Source organism: Pleurodeles waltl, chromosome 1_2 (genome assembly GCF_031143425.1).
Source record: "Pleurodeles waltl isolate 20211129_DDA chromosome 1_2, aPleWal1.hap1.20221129, whole genome shotgun sequence".
Lineage (NCBI taxonomy): Eukaryota > Metazoa > Chordata > Amphibia > Caudata > Salamandridae > Pleurodeles > Pleurodeles waltl.
In genome coordinates, this window is record NC_090437.1 from 43530961 (window position 1) to 43546590 (window position 15630).

General features: G+C 42.0%; 1 protein-coding gene across 9 annotated transcripts in view; it reads right to left on the minus strand.

Annotated features, from left to right (window-relative positions):
* Positions 1-15630, minus strand: part of PTPN13 (protein tyrosine phosphatase non-receptor type 13) — a 1045801-nt gene that overhangs the window by 587702 nt on the left and 442469 nt on the right. For all 9 annotated transcript variants that reach the window (XM_069236135.1, XM_069236143.1, XM_069236122.1 and 6 more), the window contains exons 11-12: positions 5036-5110; positions 4757-4931 (exon numbers count right to left, since the gene is read on the minus strand). In XM_069236135.1, coding sequence (XP_069092236.1) covers positions 4757-4931; positions 5036-5110 — 250 coding nt within the window. The remainder of the gene's footprint in view (positions 1-4756; positions 4932-5035; positions 5111-15630) is intronic.

Sequence of the window (15630 nt, forward strand, 5' to 3'; positions counted from 1 at the left end):
GCATTGACAAATCTTAGATATTTGCAGTGTGCTGGATGAATGGGAATATACAAATAAGCATCTTTGAGATCCAATGCAGTCATATAATCCCCTTGCTGTAATAGAGGTATAACATCTTGCAGAGTGACCATATGAAAACGCTCTGAGAGTATGAATAGATTGAGAGGCCTGAGATCTAAAATTGGTATTAATGAAAAATCCATTTTGGGTATAAGGAAGTAAAGTGAATATACTCCTGACCCTTGCTGGGTTGGAGATCCTCGTTCTATAGCCCCTTTGAGAAGAGGGGACTGTACTTCCACTTTTAACAGAGTGAGATGGTCGTGAGAGTGTGTGTGGGAACGAAGAGGATTTTTTGGTGAAGTGGAAATTAGTTCTAGACAATAGTCATACTGGGTAATTGATAGAACCCATTGATCTGTGGTGATGTTGTACCATTGTGGATAAAAAAAATTACCATCCTGCCTCCCACAGGAGATAAATAGGCTGAAGGATTTTGTCAGACGTCACTGTTTTGTTGAGGTGGAGGAACCTCTGAAGGCAGATGTTTTACATCTTTCTCTATTGTTTGAGCCTCTGTTGTTGAAGTGTGACCCCTGTTTTTGTTGCGAGGTGGATGGCTCTGTGAGTGATGGTTTGAAACCACCTCTAAATTGGGGCCTACAAAAAGTGCTTCTAGTGGGTGTGGTGTATAGTGCACCCATAGCCTAAGCTGTTTCTGAGTCTTTGTTAAGCTTCTCTATGGTAGTATCCACCTCTGGTCCAAATAAATGCTCCTTATCAAAGGGCATGTTTAATACAGCTTGCTGTATCTCAGGTTTATAACCTGAACAGCTCAACAATGCATGTCCCCTGATTACTATGCTAGTGTTGACCCCCCTTGCTGCTGTATCAGCTGCATCAGTAGCACATCTAATTGCATTGGTCGAAATAGAATACCCTGTCCCTCTGCTGCTATTTGTTGCCCTCTCCTCTGATGTTCCTGTGGAAGATATTGAAATAGCTTGTCCATTTCATTCCAGTGGGCTCTATCGTACCTCGCAAGGACTGCCTGAGAATGTGCAATCCTCAAGTGATTCTCAGCCTGGGCAGCCACTCTTTTGCCTGCCGCGTCTAATTTCTTACTTCCTTTGTCTGAAGGAGGAGCATCGCATGTAGACTGACTATTGGCATGTTTTCTTACCTCACTTACAACTATGGAGTCAGGTGGTAACTGTGTTTTAACGAAAACTGGATCAGAGGGTGCGGCATGTCTAAGCATGGCTGGAAGCATAGCGAGACATTGGTACTCCTTGTGTATAGTTGTCAAAGTATTAAACAAAAGGTTCTCCAACGGGATCTGTATATAACTGTACGTTGTGATGCGCAGCTGCTCTAGCCTTCACTTGATTATAAGCAGTGGCATCTTCAGGGGGAGTTGGCCTTGCTGAGTATAGAACTCAGGTCATTAGAGAGAATGGGATCAGGATCATATAGATCCCATGGATCTACATCCCGTTGAACATCACTTAAGTCGTCTCTAGGAGGTGATGATGTTAATGTTTGTAGACAGAATTGTGTAGAATATAGAGGTGAGAGTGGGGGTGGTGGGGTAGAAGGGTAGAAGGAAGGAAAGGAGAATGTGGTGGTGAAGACTGAGGTTGTTCGGTAGCTTTTTCCGTCTCCTTTTTTCTTAGGGACTTTCATAGAAGGAGGCCCAGCGTCTAACGTCACTTGAAATGTACGTTCTCTTAATTGTCACAGGAGGAGAGACTATGATCCTTATTGGTCCCCTTTTTGATGTGAAGTTTGTGCTGTTTAGCATCCATGACTTCCAGTACGGGTTCTATGTCAGATGACTCCTCAGTAACTGCAGAATGTTTACTGCTGTCCGTTTTCGATTCCGACACTGAATGCTTGACCCGAAACAAAAATGTTGGCTCCGTAACAGGTGTTCATTTTTTTGGCATCGAGGTGGAAATGTCAGATTTTTTCCTTGATACCGAAACAGATGTAGCTGTCTGTATGGTCAGTGCTGAATGAATTATGGCCTTCTGTATTTTCGGTATCGAACCCGAAGGTTGGTCATCCAAATGTAGTTTTCAGCTCCGACCATGGCCTGAGGGCAGTGGAGGACCGATGACCAATGCAGGAGTCTTTTTAATTGTCTTTGGTTGGTGTGATGTGCCTGATGTACTCACGTACTGAGCCGGTGGTATGGACTGGCTGTCAACATCCGAGTTTCGATCCGAGCCAGAGTCTCTAATGGAGAAGGCTGCCCGTTGTCCTACTTCTTCCTGCGTGTGCTCTTGTCTGAAGATGTTGGGTGTGTCGTCGGTTAACTTGGACGCCATCTCTAATCTCTGCGCTTTTTGGTCCCGGAGAGTCTTCTTTGATCAAAACAAACTACAAGTATTGGAGGTTTCTTCTCTGTGTTCCGGAGAGAGGCACAGATTACAAACCAAATGCTGGTCGGTGTAGGGAAACTTAGAGTGAAATCGAGGAAAGAACCGAAACAGAGTTGTTCTATCAGCCTAACATTCTTCAACTACAATTTGTCAAAGTAGGCCCAAGAAGGGTGTGGACGCCCCTATTGGCGTTCAGTCGACCCAAGCGATAGAAATCGGATCGACTAGCAAAAGTATAGAATACGCAATCGAAAACTATACTGACGTAAATAGAAAGGTAGAATAAAGTTCAGAAGGTACCGAACCAAGATCTGTCTGAGTGAGAGGAAACACGTCCGAATCTGGAGGGAGAGAAAACAATCTAACAAAGGACTCAATGACCATGGGCAGTGTCACCGAGAGGAGGAGTCACTCGATCTCGTGACTCGAAAATATTCTTTGAAGACCAGCAACTTGTAACACTCCGAGCCCAACCCTAGATGGCGGTCTTATGTAAAGCATACATATCTACAGCTACAAATGCCATTGAACCTGTGGTTTTCCAGTGTTTGCACAACATGTTGCTTTTTACAGCAATGTAAATCACATACTTAAGTTAAGGGATGTCTAGTGCAGCGTATGTTATGCCTTCTCACTGCCAGTGTGTCCAATGGACTTATGTTCAATTCTTTTAATCATAAAATGTCTGTGTATTGCACTCACACTCGCAAGCATTACCCTCTCTTACATCACATTACCTCTCACTCACTCTGTCTGGTTTCCAAGACTATTAATGGGTTAAAAAAAAAGTAAGAGTGCTATACTCAAATATTTTAATAACCAAATTCCTGAACATAGCTGGGGGTCATTCACCTACTCATTAATTAGGATAGCCATAGCAGAGGTGGTCAACCCTACCAACAGCATAGTGCCCTATGAAACCCTTAAAATGCTGAATTAGACCCAATTAATTTGTAGCCCTACATTCTAACACACCCGAAATGTCATGCTTTAAGCACGCTTGCCACTGTTTTTCATTGTAACTACTGGCTCAAAAATCCCAGTGCAGTTAGATAAAAAAGCCAGGATAGCTGAGGTAATTACACATAATAATGGTACACCTTGCATCTATGAATTTTGTTGGTATGTGGGAAATCTTGTGTCATAATTTTAGCACTACAAACATGTGCGCGTGGGTGGCAGTTCTCTTTCCACAGGTACTTCTCAGTACACCTTGTATTAAATGTTTGAAGCGTTTGGCTTTTGCAAAGTGGTGAGTTATCAATACAGACTTGTTAGAAAAAGGGGCTGATGTATCAATGGGTTTTTACCAATTCTGAGAGAGTATTTTCACCAATCAGTCATTGAATTATACAATGGTAAAAGATCAAATACAATTGTAGTATTCCCAGATTTCCTGCGTTGTATGAGAAAATACATTGATCAGAACTAAAACATTCTGTTAAAGACAGCACCTTTAATTCAAGCACACAAAAGCTGATACAAGAGGAAGAAACCCCCTGAGCCAGCGGTTCTTAACCTTTTGACTTCTGAGGACCCCAACTGAATAATTTCTGGAATCTGGGGACTCCTACTAAGCCATTACTGGAAGCCAGGGCCGGGCCAAAAGCAAATTCTACTATTTGAACTTCAAGACAATACACACAAAAAAGAGAAACAAATATACATTAAAGAAACGCACAAATGAGAATATATTTTATTTAATTCACAAACAAATATAGAAAAAATATTCAATGGGAAAGTTGATGCTTTTCTAAATTTGTTTTTTAAGCTCCAAAAGGCAAAATGACATGCTGAACTCTTATATTATTTTGTCTTTTTTGCTTTAATTGCATGCTGTGGTATTGTTGGTGCTTCAATTAAAAAAGCTCATTGTTGATACTTTATTCTGTTTGATGTACTTGCAATGCTCTAGGAAATCAAACCAGGGATAACAACTTAATTTTTAGCCTTAAATTTCATATTCCTTCCCATTTACAGCACATTTTAAAGCATTTCATTTCATTACACAGATTATGTACACTTTATTGCTCTCCTAATAATATCTCATTTTCTATACAGGTGCGGAAACATTGGGCGGCATTTTAAGATCCACTATCCTAGACATCAAAATCAAGGAGAGGACCCTTAGACCAGCCTTTCTTGCTGCTACCTTGTAAAATAAAGTTGCATTGTGCTGGCCCCGTCATAAAGAAATAAAAATAGACTCATGCTCTCTCACTTTCTTTTCTTTGAATGGCATTTTAGTTTTTAGCTGTACAGGTATGTATCCGGGTTTACATGTTTACACTGAGGATGTCTATTTCCCTTTTGGCTGGGGTTTTAGCATTTATTCGAAGTTTAAACCTAAAATGGAATAGTGTACTTACCTTTTAAGCATGCCAAAGCAAATAAGTAGTGCTCCACCAAACCAATATGGGCAACAACCATATCAAAAACATCTTTGCATGTGGTTTTGGTGTCACAAGTCAGTTCCAGCCTTTGTCCACTGAGAAGAATTATATTCACCTTGCGTCGAATATCTTCACTCTTCATCTTTTTGGTCTGCCATTTATAAAACACAAAATGCACCAAGGATAGTAAATTGTTAAGTAGTGCAGTCGTAGTGAGATACAATGACATACTTTTATTTTTATGTAAACACCTACCAGAATTGATGCTGGCAGGTCCAGGGCTATGTACGGCTCACTTGTCATTTTCACAAACTCTGGGCCAAAGAAATTCTGAAAATTAAAAGATGAAACAAAATATCAGTGCAAGGTTAGCTAAAATTATCACAAAAATAACTCTGATGCCAAGAATACAAGAGCTAAACAGACATATACTACAAGGCTGCAAAGTATCTCATGTGGCAACTGAATGAATCAAATGTTTAGGCTAGGTTTTTTGTGTTCTCAGTCCAGTTCTCAGTGGACAAATGACTATCACATAGGAAGCATCATAACAAATTCCATTGATTTTCACAATGTTTTCCCCAAAAAAATAGTAGACAAGTGCTCTGATCCATTTGTTTGTTTGTTCTTTGGGCGCTGGACCCTGTAAGCTAAATGTTTCCTTAATTGTAATGCATTTTATTGTAGAATTTATATAGCACTTCAAATCCATGAAAATGCACTCCTTGCTCATTTTCAGACACATGTTTGAAAGGGTATGGGCAGCAGATTGGCCAACATGAAGGTGTTGGATGAGGTGTGTGAAGATTGGAAATATGCTCCACACATAATGCAATAAAGTGCAGACTGGTAGCATCAGAGACCATGATAATTCGTTAACTCAGTGTGTGAATAGACATAGCTGTGCTTACGGTTACCTACAATTATGAAAATGAAAGACACAAGGTTTTAGTGCTCTGACATTATAGGCCACTGTAAATTCTAATTTGTGCAGGAATCCAGTTCCAAAACATGGTCTTCTGACCAGGGAAGAAGCGTCAGACAATTCTCATCTTTTACTTTAAAGGGGATTGGTCAACCTAGAACAAAGTGATCTTGTCTGGGCTATAGGCCCACGTGTTGAAGAAAGAGTGGTCTAGGACAGTGGATTGCTCGATATATGGTGCATATTGCTTTAAAAATGATACATCTCACCAGTGTAAGTATTTAAAGGCTGGTGAAATGCAAGTCAAAATGGCTTGAAGTTCTCAAAGGAAACCTAGGTATGGAAATTTAAACTTAGGCCTCATAATGGTTTTCTTGTGGTACAAGGGATTAATTGATCACCACTAGTTGATTGGTGGTAGCCTATTTCTTGTGGAAAGATGGTTGAGGAAGGACCATTTGCCATATAAATATATCTCGTTTGCCAACGTATTTAACTTTAAGGGTTTGGATTGTATACAGTTGTCAACTGCTATGTGGCACTCTCCAACGTAACAGGAATTTAAGTTTTATAAATTTTCCAGCGGAGGTCAAACAGCAGGCTGCAGAACCTATTGAGGAAGAGGAGGAGAGGAGCAATAGTGAAGCACTGAGGGTCTGCATAGCAGATTCACAAATGTCAGAGACATACATTTCAGAGGAGAGGGGGATCTGATCTCCAGTCCCAAAAAACAGTTTGAAACATTAAAAATAGGATCAGAAAAACTGGAAGTAGGATGTTTCACAAATGCTGCAAAACATCTAAAGAATAAACTGTTATTCCTAATCAACTTCCCACAGGAGGCAGATGGGTCATTGCAAGACTTTCACAAGGCTGTTTCAAGACAAAGCAATATAAATTTAACATAGGAAAATACCCCAACTATCTGACAACTTGGAGATGATACATAATGGGTCCATCTCATAGATAAATAATATTCAATTTAGGAAGGCATCTTATAGGATCCAGCATTTAAGACAGCTATGGAATTAACCGATGCACATCCTTGTGAATACCCTTTTACTTCCATGTTATGTAAACGAAAGTCCGGTGAAACTGAGTACTTCTAGACACACCTACTGCATGCACATTTAACATGAAAGTAATATATATGCTAGCCACCGTGATGTTAATTTGCACAGCGACTGAAATGTGATTGTAAAACGTTTGTATTTTTTCCTCGTCAACATGAAATAGTTGATAATCTTTTTTTAACAATGGTGAACCTACACAATTAGCAGATACAGTATGTTGGTGGCAGCATATGGCATTCCAAGTCACAAAGTCAAAGTGCCACAACAACACAAGTGACATACAAAGCTTTATGGACTGATAGCACTAACTATATTTATCATGCATAGAATGTGGTAGCATAATTAGAACATGAAGTAGTTGCACAAGTAAAATGTTCATGGAGTATACTTCTATAAAAAATTTGCGAAGGCGGCAAATACATCAAACTTGACTTCAATCATCATTTCTAACATTTTAATATACTGGGTGAAGTAATGTGTACATACACATTAGGGGACCACAGGTATGGTATGCACTGTGTTTAGAACCAGGAGCCCTAGATACGTTTACAAATTAAGATCACATGGCTACACACATGCGTTGATTCCCCCCACCTAAAGACTTTTCTGGCCTCTTTTGTGAATTATTACTTTAAAAAAAAAAAGTTTGAAGACTGGATTGAGAACAGGATTATTCTTATTATTTTTGGATATATGGCATGATGTGTATTTTTTCACATGGCAATTTTTGCAATTGTATCCCTTTCTGGTTTTCATTAATTTGGTTTGGATCATTTGTTGGTTATCTGTGAAAACACTTGGGTTATGCACCAAAGGTCTCAGCACATAGCGTCCGAGCACAGGACTTGCAAGTCATTGGATCAAATAGTACACTGAAGAAAACCCCAACTAGCTGTAGATCCATGATGGGTTAGGAAGTCCAAAAAGACCAAAGAAGAGAAGGCTAAATGTTTGTTTCACTGATGACCTAAAAAACGACATATTATAACAAACTATGAATTAGAAGATTTTAAATCACTGGAAGTCAAGTATTGAGCACTTGAACAAACACTAATTCCATAAGACAGAATCAATATATGCATAAACAGTCTTTAATTAAAATCAAACTGTGCATTGTGGGTCTTAATTTTATATAAAGTATGCTGCCTTCTAAATTATTTACCTACACAAATGTATCCATGATCTTGCCAGAAAAGGTCGATTCAATTTTCACAGGCAGAGCATGTATGCAAGATAGAAGTAGGAATTTTACCTAAAATTAACTCTCCCCCTTATTGTATGCAAGCTAATCAACCGGTTACTTACCAGTAATCTTCATTACGTTGAATCCTGTGTCCCTCACAGTAATCCTTCGATCCAAGATCTGCCTCATCCTGAGAATAAGGTTTATATATACACAACAATACAAACCTTCATAGAATCAAATTGTTACTCTGTGGTAATGGGTCTATTCCCCACCCTCCTTCTGAGTAGCTTACAGTCAATATCACATTTTCTTGAGGCAGTGTGGACACTGCAAGTGGTAGAGGGACTAGGTGGGTAATTGAGACTGAGAAGAGGAAGACCAGGACTCAGAGTAATGATGATTACCAGGAAGTTACCAAGTCATTACTTCCTCCCCCACCTTCTTTGCCCTAGTCCTTACCAAGCGAGCAATTACCTTAGCTTTCACCTGTGACAAACTGTGACAAAACTTAAGAAAAGACAAAACAATTAGCATCAACCACTGCAAAACCCAGTTCCCAATGCTAATAAGACATATAACTCACATAGATATAATGCTCAACAGAAGAAAATTAAAACCTGAAGACAAACCTCCCCCAACTTGTAATTGATTATGTGCATTGAAGGTTTGAAGAGAGGATGAACTGGCTACATTAGAAATTACATATGTCTTTTAATAATTCACTCTTAAAAGAATGAATTGAATATTCATCTAGTAGAGAACCCCTGCACTGACTCTTCCAGGGTAGCACCGCTTATTGTAATAGACATTTTGAACGTGCACCACTTAGAGTAGAACAATTAAGTCCACGTAGTCCGTATCATCACAAGAATATCTTCTCTTTATTAGGTTTTCCTAACGCGTTTTGTCCTTTCCCAAGGACTTCTTCAGGGCTTAAATATATATTAAATTTGATGTTTCTTCAACTTCTGGCAATATTTTACTATCGTTCTTAAGTGACCACTGGAAAACAATATCAAAATAGTAAGCTGAGGAATAATACAATAATTACGCCAGAGTGTGGCCGCATGCGCTACCAGTTCAAAATTAAATCAAGTAAATGTATTTCATTCTTGCAGTCTTTTCAAAACCATAGGAAAGCCCCAAGAAGGAACTGGGGGATGGACAGAGGCTGTTTCAGAACAAACTCTTCAGGAACAGGAAATCACCTCCTGGATGGGGAAAACCTCTGCTGTCTAAAGGCCCTTATAGTAGCCCACAGACTTTTCCCAGTAAACACCATTGATCCAAGCAAAATCTATCCCTAAGAAAATATAGAATCCTAACTGGTTCGCAAGCAGCAGCGTGGAGCACCGTAGAGTGATTCCAGGATTCAAAATTCTGCCAGTGCCTGGAGTACATATTCAAAGTGTTTGGACACCTCGATTGTTGGATATAATGGGACGCATTTCCAGAATATACCTCATGTCAACCTCTCAAGCTCCAAACCCCCAATCATTGACTCCTCTGGTAGAAGACTGTGCAATAGTGATATAATAACCAAGGACATTGACATGCCAAGTGGGATAAGACTGGAAACCATGGGTGTGTTTATGGAACTACCATGAGCATATGAACATGATTACCCTGGAATCTGAGAACCTTGGAAATCAGAGATGAGGGAAATGCACACCAAGGAACCTTTGGCCAACAGATGGCTACACCATCCGATGCCCACCCCACCACCCCACCCCAATGCTCCTGAAGATCAAACTACAGAGGTAAAATTTTAAAAAAAGGAAATGTTCCCGTAACACACATGGGTCCAGCCAATGTGGAGTGACCCACAGACATATCTTTTGCAACAGATTGGGGCACAAACTCAGACAATGAAGATGGAAATAGTTGGCTCAAGTTGTCCACAAGAACATTCTTGCCCTTCGCAGCAGATATACTGATATCAGACAGAGAATGTTGCATTCTACCCATAGAAAAAATGATTTGCCCCAGAACCGCAAGGTGTTGAACTTGAGTGTCCACTTGCCAACGCATATAGGCCCTGGCCAGCTGACTGTCCATTCACACTGCCTGACCCTTGATTAAAAGAAGAAAAGTGGACTAAAGTTAGAAAAATGTCTGCCAGCTCCTTACAGTCAGAGGACTTCTGACTGTCTCTCAGAAATCAGCGAGCCTGAACTGATTTCTACCAGAGTTACACCCCTACCTTTGCAGCTTGTGTCCGCTTTTCGAATCGGGATTGGGTGCGGGGGCTAAGGAGACTCCTCTGTTCAGATTCTCTTCCACCTACCACCACTGAAGATCTTGACAAATCTGAAGAGTTATAACCACCAGAGTTAGGAGTATGAGCAGCCGCCATATCCCCGTTCACACTCAACCAGTCTCTGACTGTCACCTCTGATTTTTGTAACACATCCGACAGACAAGATGTTAACTTTGTTTTCTGTCCTGGAGAACGAAAACGTTTCTACATCTGCACAAAAAAGTGTCCCAATGTACTAGAAATGCAGTGAAAAGGAGAGATGCAACTTTTCAGTTGAAAAGGAATCTGTGTAACTTGAGTACTTGAGTCACCTACTGGAGATCCTTGTGCGCCTTAGAGAGGAGAAACCAATCGTCTAGGTTTGGAACTATCTGTGTGCACTACGTTTGTAATATACCTACCAAAGGTGCACGTACCTTTGTGCAGGCTTTCAGTAGAGAGGTGAGGCTGAATGGCCTTACTCGAAATTGCTAATTAAAGCTTAGTGCATCAAAGTCCAGGAAAATTTGGGATTCCAAATGAAGTGGATTGTATAGATATTGCAGATACGAGAGTCATCAATGCACCAATGCTTAAACAGAATTTTGAACATGATAGCACAACAATGGTCATATGGAAGGATAGTTGTTTGCAACAAAAATATCAACCCCTCAGTCTCTCTATCCTCTGGACCCCTCCCAAACAGGTGTCTAGCTCCCTTAAGTTCTGACTTCATCTAGGGTTTGAAATGGAGTCTCACTCAGGACCAAAAAGGTTCCCATGTACTGGCACCATGTGTACCATATTTTGTAATGTTTCTGTGGGCAGTCCCTAGCTGCATAAACAAGAATCTCCAAACTCCTGCATCGGTCCAGGCCTCTCTTCCAGCCTTCTAGTGATAGTGGATAAACCTTTTTCTTCGCCACCACCAATCCTAATCATGGCAGTGCTGCTCGATATCTGGTACAGTGTGTGTGTGTGTGTCAACTCTTGCATGTAGTAGGGCTAAATTGTGTTCTCAGGGGATTCTCCACCCCAGTACCTGTCTCAAGCACTTAAGCACTCCCTCCTAGTAAGGCACTAATAGATTGCATGTCTATACATTCTGCAGCCAGTCACCTCTTTGACACCCTGCATCTCAAGCAAGCTGGTGTATCTATCCTCCCCATTTTCCACAGTCTTTCCCATGCAAAGTATAATCTATGCAAATATTTCAGTTGGATGAATCTGAACTAGGAGCTGATGACTGCCTCTTGGGAGGAGGCCCGTCCTCCCTTCCAGCGGTTGTCTGTCAATGGACCCAAATCTCTGGACCATGGCTCTCTTAGACGATCAAACATGTTATCCAAGATGTTTATCAGTGAGGGGTATATGTTTGATATCTCACGTGAGTTCAGCTCATCAATTACTACCTTGGTCTCCACACGGCTCAATTCAGGTAATTCCTCTAGGGAATTCCTCATGGTGTGAGAGCATGTCATAGCTACAAGTATCTGTAGAATTGGAAGCAATGCAGGTCAAATTATGTTTGGAGATCTGAGTAAGACTTCATTATCACTCCAGATGCGACATCACCCAACTTAATGATGCCTATGATGTCCCAGGATTTAATGTTGCTGCCACCTGTCTCAGTTCTCTCTCAGCCAGAGGAGAGTCTCTTCGGTCAACACCCCTACACCCAAGAGATATATTTGTATTGTTCCAGACCTGGAGCACCACTTGTGTGGCCAGAGGGAGAAGTTCCAGGGCAGCCGCCCATATGGCAGCTTTAACAATGAGGAGTCTTTCATCGCTCACCTTTCTGATGTGAATGTTCGGTCTCCCGGGGAGGCAAACCACCATTTGTTGATGGTGATTAGGTGACATGCTCTATAATATTACAGGAGATCTGGCGTGTGTATGCAGCCCTTATAGAATCAATGTAAGCAGTTGCCCAGAGCAATTAGAAGGATTTTGATAGTTCCTTAGAAAACCATGCAACATCACAAATAGACTGTTAAAGAAAGAGAGCAGATGGCGGAATGGGTAGTTTTGAAGTTGATATAATAGGTGTGGTAGGACTACTACCTTGAGATCAAGGACCTACCCAAGATAGACAATGGGAGGGTCATCAGAATTGTAGATTGCACGTAAGGTGGTCTAACAAGGTCTGTTTCTGTTGAATGCTCTCTGCGGATTGTTTGTCATATAGACTGCTAGATATTTAAAACCATCTATCTGGGAGGACCTGCTTGTTGAAAGCTCATTCTTGTGCTGATATCAGGCATTTTATGGGGTATGTTGAAGATTTGGCTTTGGTGATCGTGAGCCCTGAGAAACTGTCAAAGATCTGAAGTATCCATAGGACCCTGGGACCAGACTCCAGTGGGTCATGCAGGACAAAGAGGAAACTGTTCACATATGAGTAATTCTTACAGCTATGTCCAGTGCCCACTTCAGCCCCTGGATCAGAGCATCCACCTTTATCCACGCCTCCAAAAGTCTGATTGCGATGGCAAATAATAAAGGTGACAGGGGGGCATCCTTGCCTCATGCCCCTACACACTGGGATGGGATTCGAGAGAGTGGTACCTACTTGTACATGCACCGCAAGGTCAGGATATAGCAGTCAAACCCGTCCTATGGACTTAGGATCAAAATTTTATTTGGACAAAAGGAGAAATAAATATTCTCAGGTAACCCAGTCAAAGGCCTTAGGGAAGTCTACTGACAGGAGTGCATAGGTGCTGAGCATATTCCCTGCCTGGAACAGCACATTGAACACGTACTGTATAGTGTGACTGGAAGCCCGCAGAGGGAGCCAGATTGATCTGAGTGTACCATAGAGCAAATGACCCTCAAGAGATGTGCGGCCAGTGTCTTAGTCCATATTTTTACCTCAAGGTTTATTAGTGAAATGGGGCTACATGAGGCACAGTTATCAGGGGGGCCTCCGGTTCAGGAAGAACCACTATCCCCGCCAGTCTGAGTCCTGGAGGGTATTGTCTAGTTTTCTGGACCTCCACAAAGGCCAGAGGTTTGAGGAATTAGGTCTTGTAGGCTTTGACGTATTCCACTGGGGATCTGTTGGGATCGGGCACCATGCCAGTCTGTATCTGTCCCAGGGCCTCTGCCAGTTCCTCCCAGTCATGTCATCCTCAAGGTAGTCTCTGTTGTCCTATGACAGAGGTCAGGTCAGTAAAACCTCCACAAACTATTGAAGCTCTGCCATGTCTGGCATGTCCTTAGGTAAGTACAGGCTGGCATAACAGGATGCAAAGCAGTTAGCTATATTAGCATCTCCGTTTCTCTTGTTTCCATCTGTATCTAAATCGTAAGTGATTGTTTCTTGGCGTGTGGTATTAATGCAAAGCAAGTGTGTAAATGATTGTTTCTTGGTGCCTGGTGTTAGTGCAAAGCAAGTGTAGGGTCTTATTGGATATGTCTCCTAACTTGTAGATACAGCTCCGCCTGGGACCATTTGTGTGCACACTGAATCTCTGAGAGCTGTGGCAGAGGGACATCACCACTTCTCTTTCTAGTTCTTGGATACATGCTTTTTAAGAGTGTCACCTCCTGATATCTCCATTTACGCCAACCCTCTATAAGAGTGATGATATCCCTCCAAGAGGGAGGCTTTGCATCCTCTCAATGCATCACTGGAGTGGCACAGAGCCTGTGGTTAACATCAAGTAATGCATAAGAGCATCTGATATGTGTGCCCTCAACTCCTTGCCCTGCAGGCACCATGCACCTTGCCCTCCCCCCGCCCTCCACGCCCCTTCCAGGTCTATGCGCAGCTGCAGCTCAACTGGTGAGTGGTCTGACATTCCTCTAGCATGAATGTGTGCCCCACCACCCACTGGGTCTGAGCAAATGGCAGACGTAGGTAATCCTGGGCTACCAGTGCTCCTAGAACTAGAAGGAAGTCCATCATGAGTGGTGGTGGGCATATACATTGATCAGAGACATGGGCCGATCGAATAGGCACCTTGAAGCCTCCACATATCTACCCCATCTGTTGTGCCATACCCAAGACCTTCTGGGGAAAGAATTGGGAATTTAAACTGCCAGGCCCCTGGATCCTCTAGGAAACACTACATGGAATTGGCTGGGAGAAGCCCATAGAGACCAGAAAGGTGCACCCGTTTCATACGTGATTCATCTCTTAAAGAAGGAGGATATCTGCTGCTAAGCGTTTGCCCACTCACAACACTGCGTCTCTATTAACCCCAATCAGAAGAACACTAACATTATGAAAGGATGTGTGTATGGCCCAGGAGTGGTATGTCCTTACTGTGGGCCATGTCTGAGAGTAATGGCACAAGTTATGGACCTAGAGAATGTGTATCTATTGGTGTATTTCTGCTCGCAACTTGATGTGCATGCGTTTGGCAGTTGTTAAAAACAAAAAAACAAAAAACAATCAAAACAGAGAGAACATCCTCCCATCCCTTTCCAACTACTTCGCAAACCAGAAGTGTCTGCTTAACCCCAAATCCATTCCTATGTAACGAGGCTCTCCCCATCATACAGTCCCAAACTTGCAAACCAACAGAAAGTAACATAATAGACTGGGGTCAAGTGGACCTCAATAGCTGAATGTTACTCTTCCCTCTACAGGGCCCTGTGGCTCTGCATAGAAGCGATATCCATTGTTCCTCCTCTTTTCAACAGCTGGAGCGTTGTAAATCTTTGCAAGTGATGTTTGCAGGCTAAGATGTGCTTCACACTGTCTTGAGGTCTAAGAGAGGACTGATGACTTCTCCTAGCTTGGCTGGCCCACATGGAAGAGAACTCCAGCCTCCACTATGGTCGCCTCTACTCCAGCCCCCGGTGGTCAAGATGACTTGTAGAGGAAATTTGACCAGTCCTTCATCCACACCCAAGCAGCCAGCAGTGTATTGAAGAAGAGGGTTTTATCATTAAAGATTACTATTAGACATGCAGGGAATAACAGCATGTACTGTATTTCTATCACCCTGAACTTTCGTTTGATGCTATGAATGTGTGCCTTTGCTGTTGGACTTTGAGCGTATAGTCCTAGAAATATAGGACTCAAGCAAAATTGCACACCAGAGCCTCTTGTTCCCTAGTGGTCCAGAGGACAATATCTCTGTTACAAAGTTGAGTAGTCGGATGACAGTAGGACATGGCAGGCCACCGGGAAAGTGTCTAGGGAATAATGAAGTTTGAGATCTTTCACAACGAAGTATGGGGAACATCATCCTTAGTGACTCAAACTTTCAGTCATTGAGCAACAAACTGTGTAGGGGACGTTCACTCTGACCATTGCAGAATTCCCACAATCCAGATTATTTTTTATTTTTTTCCTTCGGCAGAAGCATCCATCAGCACCCTCCACTCTGTCCTCAAGTTGGTGCAGCATTTTCTGTAGGCCCATGACCTCAGCCTGCAGGCCTTGAATGGAGTCCTCTATTTCTGATA